The following is a 15,213-nucleotide window of genomic DNA, read 5'->3' on the forward strand; positions in this document are numbered from 1 at the left end:
GTGATTCCCGCACCATCGCCTTTTGTTGTGCTTACGCTTAATTAAAAGACTTGCTTACCTGTCCATCTGCCTCCTGCCTCTGCGTCTGGGGTCCAACGCCCGCCGAACATAACAAATAAACATCAATGCAAACAGTTAAAAAATCTAAATCTAAAATCTTCTTGTAATAATTATTTACCCATTCAACTAACAAGTTAATAAAACAATATTATCCTCCAAAATACACTCCGATATAAAAAAAAAATAAATTTTAAGGACGTCTACAGGGACGCGCACGCTCAGTGTCAGATTCTTGCATTGCTAAAATACGGGAATTGTACACAACGGTGGCCTTTACATGCCGTCATCCTTGCGCCCGAATCAACTCACTCACACGAGCGACGTTTAACGTCTTTCTGCTTTATTTCCTAGTATCCATGCAATCGATTGATTACCTTTTTAAACGATGTTAGTAGTAGTAGTAGTAGTACTTTATTAATCCCACAGCAGGGAAATTCATCTGTTACAGCAGCAAGCAAGATACACAAGTAACGAATGCATAGTCATAGACAATGCATGCAATGCATAGTGACATAGTGAATACAAAATGGTTCAGGTGTTGTAGAGCCTGATAGCGGTCGGTATAAAGAACCTGCGGAACCTCTCCTTCTTACACCGTGGGTGTAACAGTCTGCTGCTGAAGGAGCTGCTAAGGGAACCCACAGTGTCATGTAGCGGGTGAGAGGTGTTGTCCATGATGGATGTCAGCTTAGCCAACATCCTTCTCTCCCCCACTTCCTCCACGGAGTCCAGAGGACCGTCCAGGACAGAGCTCGCTCTCCTGATCAGTCTATTTATCCTGCTCCTGTCCCTGTCCTGTTAGATTGATATATGTCACCTGGAATGGCAACTTGCTGAACACAGATCGATGTAGCTGGATCATAGGAATATACTGTAAATGTACTACTAGGGCAGTATCGGTATGGGATGGATGCTAGCATGAGGAGGTATAATGTCTAGGTGGGTTTTCTTGTGTGTATGTGCATTACATCTTGCCTGCTTCCTGCGTTGAGCATGTAAGCCACGTGACACGTATGTTTGGTTAGGTTTAGCTGTTAATGTTAGCATGACAATTTCTATACCAATTGTGACATATGTATACTTTTTTTAAAGTTTCTGAAACTGCTATTTGATGTTCTTCTACTTGGTTATTAATCTTGAGAGTTGCAAACAGTCAATTTTAAATGTTTGCATTGTTTGACAAATGTCTGCGTTGCTAGTGTATGTTTTCCTTTGATCATTCTACAAATGTCCTCTGGAATCAATAAAGTTTGAAGTTGACTAGCATGTTGTGTCACTGCTTACCTTATTTCACAGTTAGCTAGGCACTAAGGTCAGCAAAGGCTTTTTGGCTTTGTTGTCATGTCATCTCTGTGACGTGTGAAGCCTTCCTTTTATTTCGATATCACAAAAGCGGCACAGAAAACAAGTGATTATCATCCATCTGCTCCATAGAGACATCAACCTATACAACGTACTCGTAAAGATGAGGCGTAAAAGGTTGGTGTGTGTGACCTTGACATGTGTGCAGTGCTGTGAATGGCCAAGGGAGTCACATCATTTGACACTGCACATCTATAAGATCATTAGGGTAAAAAAAAAAAAGACGGTAACAAACCAGTCACATTCAGCTTTACTTCAAAAGTGTCAACTGTAATTAATTTAAGACATCAGGCCTCAGCCTACTATACATAGTATAGTATACTCTGCTATTGTCTACTGTATTGGGTAATAGGAGTGTAAAGGTGACTATAGGGGTGTTATTTCATGTCTAGAGGGCTCTAATCATGTTAAAGAGCATATTTAAATTGTCATAAATTGTTTTTCTATGTCTTATCTTCTCTTATTATGTCTACTATATTGAGTATTAGGGGTATAAAGGTGACTATCGAGGTGGTATTTCATGTCTAGAGGGCTCTAATCATGTTAAAAAGTGTATTTAGAAGGTGGTAAACAGGTTTTCTATGTCTTATTTTCTCTTATTATGTCTACTATATTAGGTAATAGGAGTGCAAAGGTGACTATAGGGGTGTTATTTCATGTCTAGAGGGCTCTAATCATGTTAAAAGGTAGAATGTAGTCAACAGGGTTTCTATGTCTTATATGATATATTGGGTAATAGGAGTGTAAAGGTGACTATAGGTGTGTTATTTCATTTCTAGAGGGCCCTCGTTCTGGAGGGTTTTACGAAAGCGTATTTAGAAGGTGATAAACAGGTTTTCTATGTCTTATTTTCTCTTATTATGTCTACTCTATTAGGTAATAGGAGTGTAAAGGAACATATAACATATATGAAGTACGGTTACTGACCATTCAAGTTCATAAATTAAAAAATTAAAAAATAAATATCACGGCACGTGACGTCGCAGAACTGCTGTAAAAATGTACACGCGACGGAAGTGACGTAGAACCGCGCATGTGCGGAACAGATGGTGTTTCCGGTATGGCTCCTGTCGTGACAGTATCTAAGGCCCAAGTCCGAGGAAGTCCTAACACCGTGGGATAGAAGCCACACAAAGTGGGTAATCACAGTGAATGAGAGATAAGCACTCGAAATTAAATATCGTCGATCAACTAAATAGGTAAGACCAGATGAGACTTGACTTTGATTGGTCATATTTAAATCACTTAGCAAGAGTTGCGAGCCACAGAGACTAGCTAGCTAGCTAGCTGTGGCTGCTAGCTAGCCGATACGGTGATTGTGCATGGTGGCTGTGTCAGTGTGCAAAATGCCTTGCACTCTTGTACGTTTTCATTCATTTTTGTGAATTCTTGAGAAACTCTTCGTTTTATTTTTATTTAGATATTGAGGTTTCTTCAGGTGTTTTTTTTTCTGCTAGCAAATGCTAGCGCGGCACGTTTGCTGCCGCCTGTGCAGTCAGTGTGTCGTTTAATCAAATATCATCACGTTTTTGCAACATCGTCGAGCGTGCAAACGGCGTTAGCGTGACCAGCCAGAAGAGCTATTATAACTTCTCATATTACCAATGTGAATCAATCCGTTTCCTAAACACGTCGAACATGTTTATATTACTTGCGTTGTTGTTTACTGTCAGCGCGGTCTGTATTACATGATTTCTCTTCCTGTTGACTTTAACAGCTTCATCATGAGCGTCATCGTTATGACAGTGTGAACAAGGTGTTCAATATCATTTAACAAGAAAACTTAAAAAAACCAAAAAAAAAAACCCAGGGAAAATTGAAAAATCTGCGCTCGTGACAAGAATCAAGCCAAAATATTACGTGAAAAAATGAATGACAAAAACTTTAGGAGGAAAAATAATGTCATTGTAATGGCAAAAAGTTGATATATTATATTTTGTTTCAACACCTGTGCGTAGGCCTGTCACGATAACAGATTTTGCTGGGCGATAATTGTCCTACCAATTATTGCCGATAAATGATATTATTGTCAACATTATTTTGAGACAATTTTTCCATGAATGTAATGATCACATATGGCCTCATAATGCCACTACATCGTGTCAAAAGCAATAAAGTTTAATTTCTTCGGAGTATTTAACATTTGGGACGTCAAGAGCTTTTTAAACTCTGTTTACGTTTCATGAGGATTTGTGGGAGTTTGGTCAATGTATGTATGGTGGATGCAGCAAAATGCGTTTGGTGCACAGTGCGGTGTTAGACGGCAGCCGAAATACAAGTTCCACCATTTTGTTTTTTCATGTCACAAAATGGCGATGCGCAAACGGGGTGATATTGACATCAGATAGCGTTTTCTACACAGCAGTCACCAAGAAAGTATTCCACACTGTTTCCTCTGTTTAACTTTGACATATTAACACTTATCCATTTCAAAATAAATACACTAGGTCCCCAACTTACGAACACAATTGGTTCCAGACGACCGTTCTTAAGTGGAATTGTTCTTAAGTAGGGGAAAAGGTAGTATTACCAATGATATAGGTACTACATGTACGTGTATACATATACAGTATATGTGTATGTATGTAAATATGAGTTTGGATGCAGTAGTAATATTAAACCAGGATAATTAATGAAAAAAACAATAATAAAAGTGATATAATAATACGTAATGATAAATGTTATTTACCTTTGAAGAGGAGTGGTCGAGCATACGTCGTTGTGGAGGAGGAGGAGATATTGGAAAAAAAGGACAAATGGTCGTCGCCGTTAGACTCTTCTAAAAGAGGTAGTGTTCTGTGGGTGGTGTAGAATTAAGCAGGCCTATTAACTCTTCATAAACTTTAATCACACGCTCTGTCCTGGTTGTACAATTTAGCTTTCCATTTAGCTTTACACTGTATCTCCCCAGCGTCTAACTCTTCCTCTGTTGGTCCCATTAGCACTGTCACAGTGCCCTCTACTGGTCAAGCATGTACAGTAGCAGTATATTGTATTGTATTGTACTTTATTAATCCCACAGCAGGGAAATTCACTTGTTACAGCTATAACAGTATATAAATACTGATTGAGCGACTACAAGGCAAAATAAAATAAAATATAGACCAGTCGGCTAGTGTTCGTATCTGCGAGTGTTCGCTAGTCGGGTGTTCGTAAGTTGGGGACCTAGTGTACATTGGAGCAACAACTCTCTGTTGTGTTGTTTAAGTTTTCATGAAATAATGCCGTATGTCGCTGTGACCACTAGATGGCAGTGTTTTGTGTGTGACGTGTTTTGTGGCGGCCTTTTTCAATGTTTCTTGTACAATTTTTTTCCTTATCATAAAACAAGAGTTTTATTGCAGTTGGTTGATGCCTCAGAGTATTTGTTTCTCCAGCAAATATTGTAATGTAAGAAGACTAATGGGCTGAGACTCCTGTGACGTCTACATCCGCTAACATTGGCCTTATTAGTACAATTTTGCTCGCCTCAAGAGGTGAGCATGTCTAGTGTATTACCTCGCCTGGAAATCTATCTCGCTTTTAGACAGGTATCATCATCAGGTCATTGTCTTTTTTTTTTTTTTTCAATTTTTTCCTTTCAATTTTTTTCTCCTTGTCCCCTCGGAGCCTCGTAGGTTCTCAAAATGTTGACACAGTGAAACTGGCACTTTCATAGTCGATTTTAAGATGAAAGCCTGGACCCCACCCGGTCCCAACCAGGTAATGAGTTTAGCATGGTGATACAGCTGCTTTAAAAGAGCACTACCTTCGCTGAACACACAAGTCAGACTCAACACGGCTCGCTAACAACCCACTAAAGTCTCTTCACAGAAGACCCCCTGAAAGTACTCTGTGTGAGCGCTCGCTTGCGCCTCGCTCACCTCAATCAACGTGCATGCATATGTCCATTTATTGCGGCTGGCAAAATGATCAAGTTTGTTTTTATTTATCGTGCGGTTAATGGATTTATTGATTATGGTGACATATTTATTAATATTGAATCCTACTCGGTGGAAATGTACTTATTGGGGCCAGGTGTGGAAGCGATTAATTGTGATAAACGAGGGATTGCTGTATATAACGTCTTATGTCAGTGGGACTTGCATGCTTTCATTTTTCGCTATGTGGCCATCATTGGAAAACCTATGGGCAACCCTGGACCAGACATGTAACATTCTTCCTAAAATGCAGGACGACAACAAAATCAGTGACATATGATGATCTAGCTTTACGATGCGTGTTATTAACAGTATTGATGAATACGTTTGAGTGGTATTGTTTGTTTTTTTTTTAAGAGTATGTCCAAAGTGCTTCCTTTCAAACTTTGCACTCCTAATTTAGTAGCCTGATTTTGCTTTTGCAGAGCTGCACACCGTCTTCAAAAAGCCTTTTGAAGATGTGGAGAGGTAAGATCTTGCGTCCTTTTCACATTAGACCACTTGCCATTTGTCTCCTCTAGGTTTAGCGTCCTTCCATTTGCCATGTCCACAGTCACTGCGTCTACATGCGCTACACAATAGATTTTGACGCAGGTGACCTTTTCACACAAAAGTGTGCAAACTTGGCAAAACCAACGCCACCAAAGGCTCCCTGATTGGCCGCTGTCTGCTCTGCCACCCACAAGTTCCATGTTGTACGCTTTAAAGCTCTCCTTTATGTTCCAAAACGTTGCGCGTAGGCATGTCACGATAACAAATTTTGCTGGGCGATAATTGTCCTAAAATTTATCGACGATAATCGATAATTTTGACGTTTTTTTTTTAAACCATATCATTTGGTTCATTATTAGTCAATGATCATTGTGTCATGTCACATTTGTGCCACTAGGTGGCATCGTGTACCTGAGGCATGGAAATCGCCTACTAGAACACTCACGAAGTCAAAAACCAATCTTACTCAAGGTGTCAAAAGAACTACACACAGCAACGTAATAGGTGGATCAAAACAGCCAAGAAAGTGAGTGAAAATGCAATGCAATTAGAAACGATTATTTTTGTGCTTTCTTTCATAATCGCGTCTGCTTGCTAACTGCTAACTTGCCCCCGCCTCCGCAACTGGGACAGAGAGGCTTCATAGCTGAGAAGATGCTTGCTCTCTTCTGTGTTCACTTCACATGGAGCCAATGCATACAGACACATGCAGAGTGAACCCTCCTGTCATCCAGCCTGTGTACCACAGAGAGACTAACACATGGAGCAGACGCGCATGCACGTAAATGTCCGCTTATCCAGGCCTCATAATTACCCGCCTCTTTTATTAATATGTTTGATAAATCGATGTATCCATTATCGTGACAGGCCTAGTTGCACGTAGTTTATCCCTGCTTTGGTTGCTTTGGTTGGGAACACGGGGGAAAAAGGTGAGAGCGATCTGTAGCGGTTATTTTTTTTGTTGGTAAATGATAGTATGCAATATTATCACCGCACGTCCGCATCTCTGTCAACGGCAACAAGGAATGGAGGACATGGCTGGGCCATGCAGGGACTCATTTGATTGGTCAGACAAATTCCACTGGCAAAAACGACCACGATTGGCCAAAATGTGCAGGGCATCAACGTGGTCATCCATCCGTCCATCCGTCCTTCCTTCCTTCCTTCCTTCCTTGGGTTAGAGGCGGGGTACACCCTGGACTGGTGGCCAGCCAATGGCAGGGCACATATAGACAAACAACCACTCACAATCACATTCATACCTATGGACAATTTAGAGTCTCCAATGAAGCTAACATGCATGTTTTTGGAATGTGGGAGGAATACCGAGTACCCAGAAAACCCACACACACGGGGAGAACATGCAAACTCCACACAGAAATGCCCAAGGGAGAATCCAACCCAGGTCTTCCCCATCTGCAGACTGTGTCGCCAACATGCTAACCACCAGACCTCCACGGTGTCTTAAAAAGTCTAAAATGCATTAGTTTCAATTTAGGCCTTAAAATGTCTAAAATGCTCTTAAAATCTCATAAAATGTCTCTGAACTATATCGCTTAGCCTAATGGAAATGCAGATGCGTATGTCATGTGAACAGTTTACCTAATGAGCTTCTAACGAAACGACCTCTTAATAAAAAAAAATATGCATATTTTGGCAAATTTGATGTATTCCTGGCCTAAATGACACATTTTCAAACATAAACATGGCTAAAAGAAGTAAAATACAAATATAAAGCATTCGGAAGATGCATTCAAAGACATATTGTAATGATATTAGTATTCTACAGTGGTCACCCTTCAGGTGTCAGTAATGTTACATTACTGACACTGACGCATTGATTCCTTGTCTACCCATTGATATCGAGGCGGCCACGCCGGGGCTAAGATGAAAGTCAAGCGGCCTTGCGAGGAAGTGGAAATTCAAGCCTTTGGTGCCTTCTATTATCACGGGAAACATGAATTCACTACCGAGCAAGATGCACAAGCTGGCAAGAATGTCAAGACCTTCAAATTTGTGCTTCACTGAATGGCTAAGAGCTAGCGTCCCAGAGGCTAACCGTATGTGAACAAACTGTGGTGTCATCCTGGCCATGTGAACATTAAAATGTCCATCTATACAGCATTTAAAAAAATATCGCTTTTCATTATCGGGAAAAAATCTGATACACACCCAAAATCACATTTTTATACAATATCGGACCGATATTATTGGTGGGCTAATATTATTGGATATCCCTAGTTAGGATGCTATGGCAGGCTATTGTATCGGTTCTGAAAGCGTGACTTTTTCATTCCGACGTATAGCTTGCCTAAATTATATTCTTTATGGTCTTTAAAAAGAGTCTTCCATTTGACTTGTTGAAAGATTCAAGATTCAAGAGTTTAATTGTCATATGCACAGTAAAACTGGTGGTTCTGCTATGCAATGAAATTCTTGTTCTGTTCATTCTCCCAAAAAAGAAAGAAAGAAAGAAAAACAGAAGAAAATGAATAAGATCAGAAAGCTGCAGAGAGCCTGTTCTAAACAGGATTTTTGTTCCTTAGGCTTGTTCTTTTGCAGGGAAGCCTGAGGCATTCATTCACTGATTTCATCATGAAGTTTTTCCACAGCCACACAATTACTACTTGTAAGTACATTTTGGAAGGGTTTTTGCTGGTCAGTCATGATTGGTGGATGCTACGGTGTTATCTGCTGGCTTCTTCCACTTCATAGCTCTTGTGTGAAGTCACGCTGTGTCCTCATCCCCTTCACAGGGAACTGGTGAAAGAGACGATGGTTTGAAGGGAACTAAAGTGGACGACGGGAGGAGCTCTGCCCACTCATCGCCACCTCTTTCAAGCATGGCAGGCCTGCAGCTTGTCACCCCGGCCACGTCTCCCATGGGGCCTTTTTTTGGACTTCCATGGCAACAGGAGGCGATCCATGATGACATCTATACGCCTAGAAAATATCAGGCAAGCACTTGCATGTGGTGTGTGGTTTTATCCACAATGGGCATCATGTACTGAGTGCTCAATGCAGGGTTGAAAGAGCTTTCACACAATAGTTTTGATTCTCGCGGCAACACGGGACAAACTGCGCCCCTTCTCGGCTCAATACGGGTGTTGGCAACCCATCGTGACACGGCACACATGTTGGGTTTGTTTTGTGATCGGCTCCGTACGGCATTTATCAGCATACACCGACTACGTGTGTTTTGCGGAAATGGGCCAGTGCTGATCGGTGGCCGATCGATCGGAGCATCCTTACTGGCTGCTGCTGATAAGACGTGCTGGAGCAGAGTCTGGAGTCCGCTTGTGTTGGACTCTTCATAGCAGACATTTTAGATGCAGGTTGATATAATCCGATCCTCCTCTTTTTTTTTTTTTGCTGGTATCGGACTGATTACGCCTGTCATAACAACAAATTTTGCAGGTCAATAATTGTGCCACAAATTATCGTCAATAATCAACACTATCAACATTTTGTTAAGACCGTTTTTTAAATTGTCATGAGAGGTGTAATTCGCATTTGAACCACTAGATGGTGCTCAAGTATAGTGCACCTGTGTGAGCCACATTAGCCTGACGCAGAGGTTGCCTTGATGTACTGTATGTTGTTTAAAAGTTATGCCATAGAACCGTATTGAATAGTTGCATTTCTTTTGCAGTGCAGCAGGCGACGCTGTCTGTGAGCCTACACCATTTTTTGTTCATATTTGCCGATTGAACACCCCGATAAGCGTTGACTGTCGGAACGAAGGCTCCGCTGCCCGAGGCACCTCCATCTGTATTTTTTTTTTTTTTCCCCCAGTTGCGAAAACTGTCGTTGGTGATCGTGCACTCACCTTGTTCTGTATAAAACTGAAATATTCCCACACTAGGGCTGTGGGCTGTGGCATTCGCCTCAGAAAGCATCACTTGTGTGCCTTCATTCATTTGCATGTATGCTGTCTCACGAGGCTAACTGCTAACCCTCTGTATCCACTCACTAGTAGCCCCTCCTCCACAAAGAGCCGTTAACCATAAAACCGATGCGCACAGACAGATGCAGCGTGAACCCTCTTGTCATCCAGCCTGTGCCGCACAGAGACGAGTAGATGAAACACACGCATGCATGCACTTGTCAGTTTATCGAGGGCGTCATAATTATCAACCTGTTGTTTGTTTGTTTTGTTTTGTTTAAATCGTTCGATTAATCAATTTATTGATTATTGTGACAGGCCTACGACCAATATTTGATATTGACATCTGATCGGAAGACCCCCTGTTCATGAGTTTGTATTATTAGACATTTTTTTGTGACAGCTAATTACTATGCCGAACTTTCCTATGCAGGTAGAACTTCTGGAAGCAGCTCTTGAGCACAATACTATCGTCTGCTTGAACACCGGCTCAGGGAAGACTTTCATTGCAGTTCTTCTAACAAAGGAGCTCTCCCACCAAATCCGTGGACAATACCAAGGAAATGCGAAAAGAACTGTATTTCTTGTCAACTCAGGTACTTGCAAAACCCAAATTGTTCTCATGTTGCCTTCATGTGTACTAGGGGAGGGAGTCTCTGACCATATCACAATTCGATGCGATTACGATTCAGAGGCCTGCGATGCCATGATAAAACCATTATCGATGCAACTCCATTCATCTTCTATATACAATTTCTTTTTACTCACTGTGTGCTACTAAAACAAAGCGTATTTGTAATGATCCACAGTTAAACATGAAACAGGTGAATTGACTTCCATTATCTTTTAATAACTGGAAGGTTAGATCTACCATCATATTTCCCATTGCACAGAACCAGCAGGAAGAGTGCACCAGTAGCAGCATGTATAAAATGAGCAAACTTCAGCATGTTTCTCAACAACCGAATACGGACGCAAATTCTTCGCATTAAAAGTGTCTTTTCTGAGTTGGGTGGAAAATTAGTTATCACCTGCTCAGTGGTTCTCTGGCCGGCAGCAACTTCAGCTGGGTGTTTTTCCTCCTGGTCGGGGTGGAAACGTGCTATGCGGTTTTTCATATTTGTCATGTTCCCAAAATATTTGAAGCTTGTATGACAAAGCTTGCATTTTGTCCGGCTCATTTTTGCGTTCAACTACGTAAAAGCTTCCAGATGCTCGCTTTAAATCCAGCGGGGGCGGATCGGAGTTTACGTTCAGCCATTCTGGTATCGTCTTACACTTAGGGGCACCACCATAAACTGTCCGGGCGACACTTTTTTCCATTCAGCATCGATTGATATTTATGAATCGATTAATAATCAGTAATGTCGCATCTTGGAATTGATTATTACTTCGAACTCATGACATTTCTTCAAGGTTGGCAGCATTTTTGTCAGATTTACTGTATTTCAGTAAATTCAAGTGCACGAACAAACATTTAACACGGAAAGGCAAGGTTATTCAACTACACAACAGGCTGACTAGATGCCCACTACGTCACCGTAACACAACGTAACCCCAATGTTGCTTGTCGCAATTTTGCAACTTTGGCATTTAAAGAGTGAATAGGCGGAATAGGTGTGTCCCATTACGTCGATTAATTGGCTGCCTTGTTTTATCTGTTTTTACATTTTTAGAAAGCACAGAAAAGAGAAAGACGTGTGTTCACATAACATAAGGACTGTGGATGATGGGCAAAATTCCCAAAAAAGTGCAGCAGTAGAGAAGTATTCTAGGCCCCCCCCAGGTGTCAGTGACGTTGCATTGATGAGACAATACATTTTTGTCTAAGATGGCTTATTTTCTCTTAATGACTATAGTGGTGGTATATTATGTCTGCAGGGCTCTAATAATGTTAGAAACTGTATTTAGAAGACCAGAACAGGTTTTCTATGCTTTAACTACGAAAATATTCCATTTATTAATATTGAAACCTCGTGAATTCACTTATCGCGGTCGGGTCCGGAACAAATTAACCATTATAAACGAGAAACGACTATATACTGAGGCCGGCAAAATGATCCAGTTATCATGTAATTAATCTTTTATTTTTATTTATTTATTTATTTATTTTTTACAAGAAATCTTGTCAGGTTTTAATCTCGTGAGATCTGGTGACACCCTTAGTTACTTATAGTTGGGGAAAATCCAGCAATGTAATGGCCTTCATTTGTGTCTAAAAACCATAGTGCCTTGTATGATGTGTTTTTATGTTAAAGATCATGAGCTCAACACGGGCTGGGACCTTGTCAGTGATATTGTACACAGGTATCTTTGTACTTGCGTTTAATAATAATAATAATAATAATAATGCATTTTGTTTGTGACCTCCTTTCAAGGAACCCCAGGACACTGTACATTTATTCTGTCATTCTTTTTGTGCAGCCTTGTGTGTTGTTCAGCAAGCGGCTGCTGTCCGGACACACTCTGACCTCCAGGTGGGAGAGTATACAGATTTAGAAGAGACCTCAGCATGGTCGTACCAACAGTGGAATGAAGAGATCAGCAACAACCAGGTGTGTGTGCGGGTGTGCACTTTGACGATCAAAAAAAACCCCACTAGGGATGGTGTCTCTCGCCACTCCCCAGTTGTCATGTAATCTAATGAGGAAAAAGTTCTGATGAGGAAAAAGTCATAATTTTACAAGATAAACTCATAATATTATAAGGAAGGTCATTTTAGTCGCATCTAGTTGAAATATTAAATACAGAAATATGAGGAAAAACAAAATAAAGTTGGTATTTTTGGAAAATTAGGTTGACGGGAAATTTCGTAATATGGGAATAAAGTTATAATATTACAAGAAGGAAAGAAAACACAGCAGAAATGGAAATAAACGGCTGTAGTATTATGACGGAAAAAAAATAACGTCATTTTAGTTGCATAAAGTTGAGACGAGGCCTGTCGCGATAACACATTTTGCTGGGCGATAATTGCCCTCCAAATTATTGCTGATAAATGATGTTATCGTCAACATTTTGAGATCATTTTTTTCATTCATGAGCTTTTAAATAAAATAAACATAATACTTAAAAAAACAAACAAAAAAAAACTATGAAAATAAATTGGACTGCATATCATAACCAAAAACAATAAAAAATAGACCCTGTCTAGAAAAAAAGCACTCCAATAAAAAGCACACCCAACAATAAAAACAATAAATAAAATGGCGTATCAAGTCTCTGTAAAGGAAATGACTCTCGAATAGATAATGAACATTACAACATAAGGAATAATGCTTCCTTAACAGGAAGGCCTAACGTGTAGTAAACGACACTGTCTGTGAGCGTGCACCTTTTTGCTCTGATTTGTTTATATTTGCTTTGCCGACCAAACGCAGTAAGCGTAGACTGCAGACTGTAGACTTTTTCTTCGTTGCCACTACTTTCCAACAAACGCCACATGGGCTCACCTTTGTTCATTCTGTTTAAAATCAAAATATTTTTGCACTGGGGCTGTAGCATTCACCTTAGGAACCATCGCTTTTGTGCCTTAAATCATATTTGCGTTTGCTCACTTGCAGAGTGAGTTTATTCCTCTGGAAGAAGTCCTTTTGTCAGGTGGGCATTGTCACTCGCTGGCAGCCCTGACTCCACCCCCAAAGCGACTGAATGACTGACGGGAGGGCTCACTCAGTATGTTCATTCCGCTGTAGAACGAACGTTCCCAGGTGCTGAGACAGATGCAGAGTGAGAGGATTAAAAGGAAGACGCATGCACACGTCAATTGATCGAGGCTGCCAAAATGATCCAGTTGATTTGTAGCAGCCCTCGCTGTGAATGATCACAGCGTTGAGTTCGACCGGTACAATTTGTATTTTTTCATGAGTAGCGTGAAACTAAAACATAATAGCAAAACATAACATTTATTAAAACTCACACACCTCAGTAGCCCCTTCAATACAATACAATTCAAAAATAACCCACCACTGATAAAATGAACAAACCTCTCTTTGCCTACCAAGGGTGCAAATAAGACGCAGCTAACCAATAACCTCATTGAATGGCCACATTTATTCGGCTTGAGACCTCCTGCGCTCCCTGATGCAAACACACTCACATAAATATTGAGCTTCTCATCAACAATAATCTTGATTTAACTTTTTTCTTGATTGTGGCGAACTGGCGTGTGACATCACTATTTACGCCTTTTTAAGTAGGGGGCTCAATGAATGAAAACAAATTGGCTACACTGGCCACTTATCTCATTTTTATTTATCATGTGATTAATCAGTTATGGTGACAGGCCTAGTTCAAAGTGGCAATATTGTGACAAACAAAACTGGGAAGAAAGAAAATTTATGTTGCGGGAAAAAGTTACATTGTTACAAGAATAAAGTTAAAGTATTATGGGATTAAAGTCTTAATATTACAAGAAGAAAGTTGGAAAATTTAAGCAGCAGCAGGAATGGGGAAAACTGTAATTTTATGAGAATAAAGTCAAAACAGGAAGAGAAAAAAGATGTGGTTTTATGAGAATAACATAATATTATGAGAAAAAAAATAAAATCATTTTAGCAGCGTAAAAGTCCCTGAGAGATAAGGTGAGAAGCACAGTCATCCGGGAGAGGCTCGGAGTAGAAGCGCTGCTCCTCCGCATTGAGAGGAGCCAGATGAGGTGTGCTCCTAGACGCCTCCCTGGGGAGGTGTTCGGGGCACGTCTGACCGGTAGGACACCTCAGGGAAGACCCAGGATGCGTTGGAGAGACTGTCTCTCAACTGGCCTGGGGACGTCGTGGGATCTGCCGGGGAGAGGGAAGTCTGGGCTTCTGCCCCTGTGACCCCGCCTCGGAGAAGCGGAATGAAAAACAAACGAAAACAAGTTTTAAAGTTGTAATTTTTGTAATGTTAGGAGAATAAAGCCAAAATATACTGCTCAAAAAATAAAGGGAACACTAAAATATCACAAAATTAATGAAATTATCTGATTAAATATTTTGGTCTTTACATAGTTTATTGTGCTGACAACAAATTCACACAAAAATTATCAACTCAAATGAAATTTATTAACCCACACAGCTGTGGATTTGGAGTCACACTCAAAATTAAAGTGGAAAAAGACACCACCTGTTGTCTACGTATTCCATTTGCTCAACGGCATGTGAAATTGATTGTCAAACTGTGTTGCTTCCAAAGTGGACAGTTTGAATAACAGCGCAGCAGTTTTGACTGTGAATTGAGTGTTCCCTTTATTTTTTTGAGCAGTCTATTATGGGAATGAAGTCATTTTATGACATTTAAGAAAATTTACAAGAAGTTGAAATAGTTGGAAAATGAAAAAAAAACAGGAGAAATGGGGGTGGGGGGGTAGCAGCTGTAATTTTAGGAGAATAAAGGTAAAATATTGAGAGAGAAAAGTTGTGTTATAATGAGGGGGGAAAAGCTGCAATTTTACAAGATAAACTGGTCATATTATGAGGAAAAATGTAATTTTAGGAGCATGGAGTTGAAATA

The 15,213-nt window shown here is 40.4% G+C and overlaps 1 protein-coding gene across 11 annotated transcripts in view; it reads left to right on the plus strand.

Annotated features, from left to right (window-relative positions):
* Positions 1-2,449: 2,449 nt before the first annotated feature.
* dicer1 (dicer 1, ribonuclease type III) overlaps positions 2,450-15,213 on the plus strand; it is a 78,260-nt gene continuing 65,496 nt past the window's right edge. For 3 of the 11 annotated variants that reach the window (XM_054795587.1, XM_054795598.1, XM_054795599.1), the window contains exons 1-6: positions 2,455-2,621; positions 5,768-5,810; positions 8,381-8,463; positions 8,591-8,791; positions 10,154-10,316; positions 12,145-12,275. In XM_054795587.1, the coding sequence (XP_054651562.1) occupies positions 8,678-8,791; positions 10,154-10,316; positions 12,145-12,275 (408 nt within the window). In that variant the 5' untranslated portion in view covers positions 2,455-2,621; positions 5,768-5,810; positions 8,381-8,463; positions 8,591-8,677. Of the gene's footprint in view, positions 2,622-5,767; positions 5,811-8,380; positions 8,464-8,590; positions 8,792-10,153; positions 10,317-11,978; positions 12,028-12,144; positions 12,276-15,213 lie in introns of all 11 variants that reach the window. The other 8 variants (XM_054795596.1, XM_054795589.1, XM_054795597.1 and 5 more) reach the window with 8 other exon arrangements.

This window comes from Dunckerocampus dactyliophorus, chromosome 13 (assembly GCF_027744805.1).
Source record: "Dunckerocampus dactyliophorus isolate RoL2022-P2 chromosome 13, RoL_Ddac_1.1, whole genome shotgun sequence".
NCBI classification, from domain to species: Eukaryota; Metazoa; Chordata; class Actinopteri; order Syngnathiformes; family Syngnathidae; genus Dunckerocampus; species Dunckerocampus dactyliophorus.